This window comes from Gekko japonicus, unplaced genomic scaffold, assembly GCF_001447785.1.
Source record: "Gekko japonicus isolate JY-2015 unplaced genomic scaffold, Gekko_japonicus_V1.1 scaffold1267, whole genome shotgun sequence".
Lineage (NCBI taxonomy): Eukaryota > Metazoa > Chordata > Lepidosauria > Squamata > Gekkonidae > Gekko > Gekko japonicus.
In genome coordinates this window covers 211,840-220,689 of record NW_015165275.1, presented here as the reverse complement: position 1 = coordinate 220,689, position 8,850 = coordinate 211,840, and the positions used below count along the sequence as shown (strand labels likewise).

The 8,850-nt window shown below is 46.3% G+C and overlaps 1 protein-coding gene across 1 annotated transcript in view; it reads right to left on the bottom strand.

Moving 5' to 3' along the window:
• The window catches only part of LOC107109586 (sushi, nidogen and EGF-like domain-containing protein 1), an 11,231-nt gene extending 4,140 nt beyond the window's left edge, over nucleotides 1–7,091 (bottom strand). Inside the window, exons 1-4 of the mRNA XM_015410250.1 lie at nucleotides 7,055–7,091; nucleotides 5,920–5,952; nucleotides 3,837–3,967; nucleotides 1,354–1,635 (exon numbers count right to left, since the gene is read on the bottom strand). Coding sequence (XP_015265736.1) covers nucleotides 1,354–1,635; nucleotides 3,837–3,967; nucleotides 5,920–5,952; nucleotides 7,055–7,091 — 483 coding nt within the window. The remainder of the gene's footprint in view (nucleotides 1–1,353; nucleotides 1,636–3,836; nucleotides 3,968–5,919; nucleotides 5,953–7,054) is intronic.
• Between the last annotated feature and the right edge of the window lie 1,759 nt (nucleotides 7,092–8,850).

Below are 8,850 nucleotides of genomic sequence, written 5' to 3'. Positions count from 1 at the left end.
CCCGTACCTCACCCGGGGGAACTGCGATCCCCCGTGATCCCCCCTGAAATGACCTCTGTGTCTAACTCTTTGGACTCCAACTGTGTGAGTCTAATTCGGCCAAAGGGTCACACAGGGCACAGATTTGTGTATCAGAATCTGGCATCAATCTTGCAGGGCTCTTCTTATGTTCTTAACAGTATTTGGGGGTCCTAAAATGTGGGGAAAGATCACATGCGGAGACATTTTCTCAATGCATTACATAGAAGCAGAGGGATTTCTGCTGAATCCCTCCTTCCACTGCCGATTCCTCCTACATGCAATTCCTGTGGGTCCCCTTGCCCCAGGAACAGCATTTCAGGGAGTACTCTGAGCTGCCACAAGATCAAGGAGGTGAGAAAGCCCCATTCTGTGCTGACAGAAATCCCATCAGATAGGTCCAGCCCAGTCTCTAGAATCACAGGACAGCCCTCTTGTGGCAACTGTGAGCATTGCAGCTGTTGCCGAAGCAATGGTTCTTTAAAAACCTGCACAGCCAATCAAACCTCCAATGGCCAATCAGACGCCTTGCTGGGGAAAAGCCCCACCCACTTTCTAAAACCACTTGGCAGGCACAAGGGAAGTTGTCTATGGAAGAAGCTTCCGTTTAAATATTAATGTTGATATTTTATATAAGGTGCTTCGAGGATCCGTCTGCGCCAAGAAGTGGGGTTAGAATCAAACCAACAGTGTGCTAGAGATTCTGCAGGCATCCTATGAATTATTTCCTGGCCACAATGGGAACCACAGTCATAAAAGACTCCCATTAGGCTTAAAAAGATAAAGGTAAAGGTTTCCCTTGCTCGAAAGCCAGTCGAATCCGACTCTGGGGGCAGTGCTCATCTCCATTTCCAAGCCAAAGAGCCAGCGCTGTCCGAAGACTTCTCCGTGGTCACATAGCCGGCATGACTAGATGCCGAGGCGCACAGAACACTGTTACCTTCCCACCAAAGCAGTACCTATTTATCTACGTGCAATTTCTTGCTTTTGAACTGCTAGGTTGGCAGGAGTTCACTCCGTCACGCGGTACTAGGGTCTCGAACTGCTGAGTTACAGACCTTCTGGTCTGCTGTTCTGCATTCTTAACCTCTAGGCTTAGGGAACATTTAAAAACTCAGCAACATAAGCAAGAGTGGCCACGTGCATTCTGTCCTATGGAATCAGCTCCATCTCTGGTGTATCACTTCCATAAGGAAGGCTTACAAGCTGAGCTTCTTCCCAGGTGATCTGATCCTTTCCACCTGCTCAAGGAAGTTATTCATAGTTCAATAGCTGCCATACATTTGGGAGAGCATTTACAGCATATCACAGGATACCAGTCAAGAAGAGGACTACCTTGCTTGAAGTAGACCCATAATAATACACACGGTCCCAGGTAGCAACGAAGGCCCAGACGGCAGTGAATGGGACACCAGGGAAGTACTTATTGATGTCTTCGGTGCAGCACCTAAGCAAGCTGGGATCCTGAGATTGCCTCCAGAAAATATCCCCACCTTTCCGATTGTCGACATCGGCCCAGTATGGAGCCACAAAGGGTGACCCACCACTCAGCGGGAAAGGGTCAGGTGTGTACTGTGCGACTCTCACACCAAACGAGACCACACCGTTGTTGTTTACCTGCAGGAAAGGGGTCAAAGGGAAAAGCAAATGGTGTTTGTGAGGATAAAAAGTAAAGGTAAAGGTTCCCTTGCTCGAAAGCCAGACGAGTCCGACTCTAGGGTTGCGGTGCTCATCTCCGTTTCAAAGCCGAAGAGCCAGCGCTGTCCAAAGACATTTCCGTGGTCATGTGGCCGGCATGACTAAACACCAAGGCGCACGGAACGCTGTTACCTTCCCACCAAAGTGGTACCTATTTATCTACTTGCAATTTCTTGCTTTCAAACTGCTAGGATGGCAGGAGCTGGAACTAGAGACGGGAGCTCACTCTGTCACGCAGCAACCCGGGTCTCGAACTGCTGAACTACTGACCTTCCACAGCCTGCAGTTCAGCGTCTTAACCACTTGAGCCACCGCAGCTCCTTTAGTGAGGGTAAAGATAGATTAATAGTTCACTAGGGCTGTGGTCATATGTGCCATTTGGCGCAGAGGGGAAGCACTCCTGTTACCTCTGGTGGAATTTGACTTGCAGTCACGCAAGCACACATCCCTTTGTGCTGTGGGCTCCTCTGCCCGTCACTGAGCAATCAGATGCCATGTCCAGGCGAGTAGGCGGGGGGTGGTGGTGGTTGCCTTTTGTTTCCCATGCGCATAAACAAGGAATTGAACTTCTGCATGGAGGGTTCCCCATAGAATATGCGGTTATGTGCCTACTGCTAAGTGAGGGGGGGGGGAAACGGCACCGAGTTGGGATGGAATGGGCCGCTTGAGTGATCAGACAGGGGAAAGTCTGTCCGTTGCCCATCTGCAAACATTAGGACCAGACTTTCCCCAGTGTCTTTTAACTCTGCTTCCATGGCAGGGCAGCACGAGGTGCCAATGGCTGTGGGACCTTTCCCAGATGTTGCTGTCTGCTTGTGCCCTTTAGATCTATCAGGCATTTGCAGCTGAGTTGGGTCTAAAGGCACGTCTGACCACAGCCTAGAAGTGTTAGGAGTGTGCTGTGAGACTCTCACACCAAATGTGATTACACCATTGCAGTTTATATACAGGAAGGGGGTGAGAGAGATAGTGAACAGTATTAGTGAGGATAAGCAGGGCTCTTTTTGGGCAGGAACGCACAGGAACGGAGTTCCGGCTGGCTCCCGAGTTGGCCATGCCCAGCAGGAGCTCATTAGCATAATAGGCCACACCCAACAGCAGGAACTCATTAGGATTGGCTACATTGGGGTGTGTGGCCTAACATGCAAAGGAGTTCCTGCTACAAAAAAGCCCTGGGTTTTGACAACAAACAAGGCAAACAGAAAAGGTGGGTGTGGCTGGATGACCACACTTCTGGTAACATGGGGATGTGGCCTATTATGCCAATGAGCTGTGCTCTCAGGGGGGTGGCCTAATATGCTAATGGATTTTGCTGTTGGGTGTGGCCTATTATGCTAATGAGTTCCTGCTGGGCTTTTTCTACAAAAAGAGCCCTGATAAGGATAGATAAATAGTTCACTAGAAGTGTTAGGAATATACTGTCAGTCTCTCACACCAAACATGACCACACCAGGGATCAGAGAGATAGGTGAATGGTATCAGTGAGGATAAGGATAGATAAATAGCTCACTAGAAGTGGTACAGATCAGCTGTGCCCTCAAAACCTCCTGGCATTTCCCAAGGCAGTGCAGGCAACCTACTTACAGTTTACTTTATCTACATTCACAGGGGAAAAACAGAGAGGGAAAGTAGAGATTAGAACTTTGAAATACATAGGGATGAGGAAAGGAGTCCAGGACTTGGACTCAAGACAAATTTATAAAAATTAGGTCTCCTTTTATTAAATTTTGGAATGTGCATACTCCATTAAGTTTCAATTAACGAGGAGGTGCTAAAATGTCTCTAAAATTAATTGACCCTAATTATGAATGATTTTGCATACGACATTCTGATGCCATGACCTTACAATCCTGTCATAAGTGATTTGTAAATAATTGTTTAATATGCCTTTGTATTTGCATTTTTAATAATAAAATTTTTAAAAAACAGAGGTTATTATTCATATTTATAAAGCAAGTTGTGGCCTTTCTGGAATAGAAAGCCCTCACATGGTTAAACCCTGATCATCCTACCCAACTAAATGACAATCCATCTTGCCTCCTTCAAAGGCTATATAAAAAAAACAAGATTTGGGAGCGGAGCGCGAAGGAGGGGGTTCATTCTGTCCGGATATTACATACATAGAGAGAGCGGTATGGCTTGCCATAAAAGGTGAAAGGAGTTGAAATGGTGATCTCAGCAGAAGATCCGTCATCTATCTTGTCATTCTTTCTGTCTCCTTGAGATGTCCCATAAGGATACATCAAGGACCCTAAAATCAGGAGGAAAAACCTTACTTAGATCTATTGCAGCTAGTTTCTCTAAGAGAGCCATTTTGGAGAAGGAGGCTGCCGTTATGAGGACGTATTTCTGTCAGTAAGCACTGTTGAATAAAACAGGATTTACTTCTGAGTAGACTTGCGCAGGCTTCCCCCCCCCTTGAATAAAATGTAGCAATAAAGTGTGATACCAGGTGATTTTGCACCTGGCATTCGCTCCACATTTCTCAATACAGAGGAAAAGGTGCAGCTCAAAACCACATTCAAATACCTCAGGGCAACGCCTTAATTACTACAAAGTCACCCCTGAACGGCCATAAATCTATGCAGAAGGTACCATAAAAAACCCGATGATCAAAAGAAGTGAAAGCAGGATGCAATGCAAAGGGGTGGGTTTTGTAAAAAAATGGAGGGAAAAGCCAATGCAGAATCGCCCACCATCCATGCCTGTGCCATCTTCTTTTCTTTCTTGCCATTCATGGAAAACACCATGGTTTTCGCAGATGCGATTTTCAAGATGGAATTCATTTTTTAAAAAAAATAGTTTATTTATCTACTTTCCAAAACAAAATTACAAAAAACAAATTCTTAATACAGAGTATATTTTGGAGATTCTTTACACATTTTTTCCCATCCATCTATCTAGTTTCTGCCATCTTTTTTAAAACACATTTTCTTCTTTTGCCAACAGAATCATATTTAGTTTATCCATTTCTTTAATTTCCATAATTTTTGTAATCACCTCTTCTCTACCTGGTATTTTTTCTGATTCCCAGCATTTAGCTAAAAGAATTCTAGTGATAGTAAGTATATACAGTATCACACACAAATCGTTATATTTAATCCCTTCTGGCAACATACTAAGCAAGTATATTTCTGGTTCTAGCTTCAGATCTATTTCTACTATTTCTCCTATTAGTTGCTGTATGGTTCAAGAAGGAATTCAGAATGACACATTGCCACATCTAGACCGCTACCATTCCTCCAACCATTTTAGAACATTTGTGCCCGTGAGGCTCTTCCAGTCCCCAAAGAGGAGGAGGAGGAGGAAGAAGAAGAAGAGGAGGAAGAAGAAGAGGAAGAAGAAGAGATTGGATTCATACCCCACCCTTCACTCAGAGTCTCAGAGCAGCTTACAAACTTCTTTCTCTTCCCCTCCCCACAACAGACATCCTGTGAGGTAGGTGGGGCTGAGAGAGCTCTTTCAAGAACTGCCCTTTCAAGGACAGCTCTTATCAGAACTACGGCTTGCCCAAGGTCATCCAGCAGCTGCAAGTGGAGGAGTGGGGAATCAAACAGCAGGGTGCTCGGAGGAGGTGGGGAAAGATCCTTTCTGTCAGCTCCTTCTGTGCCCTTTTCTGCCAGATCCAACCCCCTCATGTTTAACTTCCTTGGTCCTGAACTTTCCACAGAATACCTCTTATTATTTCTTTGAAAGGAGGGTCACCAGTACCTGGCAATTGTTTCCCCAAAGCCTATAGCTCTTCCTCCAATGGAAGAGCCATTTAATTTGAAGGAAGCCTCCTTAGACTGGATGACAGCTTCACACTTGAGGCAAAAGGAATGGATAGATAGATAGATAGATAGATAGATAGATAGATAGATAGATAGATAGATAACATAGATAACATAGATAGATAGACAGACAGACAGTTATATAGATTTTTTAAACAATAAACTTTGCTCAGTGAAGTGGTTAGGATAGGGGTAGGATCCACCCCATTATCTTGCTATATGTAAACCCAAGGATAGTATTGGTTTTTGTTTTACCATAGGACTACCCTGGGGGTTTATGCACAGCTCAGTTGCTACAAGGAACCTGAAGTCTCTGCTTGAATTGATTTTTCGCAGGATGCAATGTCCCCCAACTTATATAAACCCCCCAAAGGCCAACCTCCATTATTCTTTCCAATAGCATTCAGACCTCGACTCAGCAGCAACATACCTGTTGGATTCTGGGCAGAAGTCAGGGTTGATCCTAAAGAAATAGCAATAAAAAGGGACATCAAGTCTGACAGCAGTTTCATATGCATGAACACACGCACTCAGGGAATCATTGAATCACAATGTCAACAGTTTCTACTGTAAGGTTTGTGTGTCCAACAGTCACAGAACACTGAATCAGGCCATTGGTCTATCAAGGGCACACGGCAAAGTTGCCGCGGGAGAGGTACGGAAGGTGGGCGGATTATCCGGGTGTGATCACACCCCAACATCTGTGAAGTGGAGCGCACCTGTGGCTTACCGCCGACAATGCGTGTTAAAAAACTAGTACCTCCAAGGTACGAGTAAACGTTTGCCACGGGCTGCCTCCAGACGTCCATGGTGTGATCACGCCGGCACGTGGCATTCCCCTCGTTTACCGCGCCAGCGCCGAGGGAAGGACCCATGATCAAAGTTCCCTCTAAGCTATGGAGTCTTGTGAGCAAAAATTTTACATTGTGAGCTACTGGCATTAAAGTTGTGAGCAAGCAATTTGGTTACTGCATAAATTCGTTTGCTCTGGAGCCCTCCTTCCTGAGCTAGGACAAAGATGTGTGAGCCGAAGGCTGAAAAACTATGAGCTAGCTCACACTAACTCAGCTTAGAGGGAACACTGCCCATGGTGTGCCGCCAGCGCGTCTGATCGCGTAATTGCGAATCAAACTGTGCCGGGGCAATTAGCCACGCCCCCCCCCGCGCGCACGCGATATCCGGCCGTGTGACCGGGGCCAGTGTCAGCCTTGTCTCCTCAGACCCAAAAGGTGCTCTCCGGGGTCTCTGGTGACAGTCTTTCATACCACCTCTTACCTGATCCCTTCAACTGGAGAGGCCAAGGACTGAACAGGAGATCTTTTGCTTACAGAACAGATGCTCTACCACTGAGCCACAGCCCCTCCTCTCACTTAAACACCCAGTTGCCAATATATCTTCTGTGGGTGGATTAAAGACTCTTTTAAGGCCCAAGGATGTCTCCTCCCAGCTGCAGACCGTTCATCAGACCATATCAGTCCCCAAGGCGAACCTCACATTTCACTCAGCTAAAGAGCAACCTGTCCTATGCTAATAGCCAAGGTCTGATTTGACAGTTCTCAACCTACCTGCTGCCAGCAGGAGGAAAGCACAGAAGGTCTCCATCCTGGCTGCTCTCTTATCCTCAGACTGAAGACTAATGTGTTTGAGTATATTTAAGAGTCATGCCGCGCCTACTGTGCAACCAGGCAGCATCTGGGGGATGCAGCCACAACTGACCAATATGCTGCCAGCCATAGTTTATAGAGGAAGCGGATTTTGTCAAGGAAGTAAAAACCATATCAATAAAGATAAAACAACGGGCTTAATTGGTTTTGTCATAAGGATGTAGGATCGATTTCCCCGAAACCAGTTAGAGGGCTGAACAAAATATTGATTTTCCCCTAGGCACAAGCTGGGTTTTGAGAAGGTTTTAAGTATTGAATACCATTAAGTATGTTTGTGCAAGCAGATATCATATTTGGAATTCCCCTGCATAGGTGCTGGGCATTGTTGACTGAGCAAACAGTGCCCATAAAAGTAACATTTTTAAAAAATCCGCCTAGTAACGAACTGACCAATCAGCTTAATAGAATGGTGTTGGATGAAATTCTCTTACACTGGTTGAAGGACAGGAGAGAGACTGATATTTTCTCTATGGAATATATTGGATTTTCATCAAGGTTCTCAACATTGGATACTGGTTTATAGTTGATTATTTCTTAATAATGCGACTGAAAGGAAAAGACATCTAAGGCTGTGGTCAAACGGAGCATTAGCCACGCTACAGAGACGGAAGATAGTCGGATTTTCCAGGCGCGATCACACCGCAACATCTGGGAAGCGTAGAGCTCCCGTGGCGAACCCGAGGCTTCCCGCCGAAGATGCAGAGTTAAAAACTAGTACCTCCAAGGTACTAGTTTCCGGAAACCGCAGGGCAAGGGCTGGCATCTGATCGTGTTTCCGGTGGTGGCATCGGGCGCCCGCCCATGTCCCTTCGCAAACAGGTTTTTGTTTTTCCCAAGTCTCCACAAGATGCGCACAAGCACCCAACGGTGCATGCACACAAAAAGGAAAGCGAAAGTGCCATTTCGGCTTTAAAAAAATGACCCTGTTTGTCACGGCAACGGCACCTAGCCATTGCTGGTGTGATTTATTTTATTTATTTTATTTAACCTTCCTTTGCTGTGCTGCAGGATCGTCGTGTGATCGCCACCCTCGTTTACCCGCCGGCGCCGCCAAGGGAAGGACCCGTGGGGTGCCGCAGGCACATCTGATCGCATAATCGCGGATCAAACTGCGCCAGGGCAATTACCCACGCCTCCCCCCCCCGCGATATCCGGCCCATGTGACGGGGACATAAGAGCATCTTTTGTTGACCAATAACACTTTTGTTGACCCGGTCACTTGACCATCTGAGTGTTTTGTTCACCTGCAGACTACAACTTGGAATCAGCACAGCTGAACATTCAAGAAATTTCTTGCATCCAAACCATTTGTGTAGGTTCTCAGTTATGTAAAAAAGCTGACTGCGCATGCCCATTCTCAATGCAGATTTCTCATGACTCACAGAAACATAGAGCTGGACGGGACCTCAAAGGTTATCTAGTCCAACCCCTTGCACAACTCAGGAAATTCACAACTGCTCCCTCACACACTCTCCCAGTGACCCCTGCTCTATGCCTAAAGAAAAGGTAAAGGTTCCCTTGCTCGAAAGCCAGTCGAGTCCTACTCTAGGGTTGCGGTGCTCATCTCCGTTTCAAAGCCGAAGAGCCAGCGCTGTCTGAAGTCGTTTCCGTGGTCATGTGGCCGTCATGACTAAACACCAAGGTGCACGGAATGCTGTTACCTTCCCACTGGAGTGGTGCCTATCTATCTACTTGCA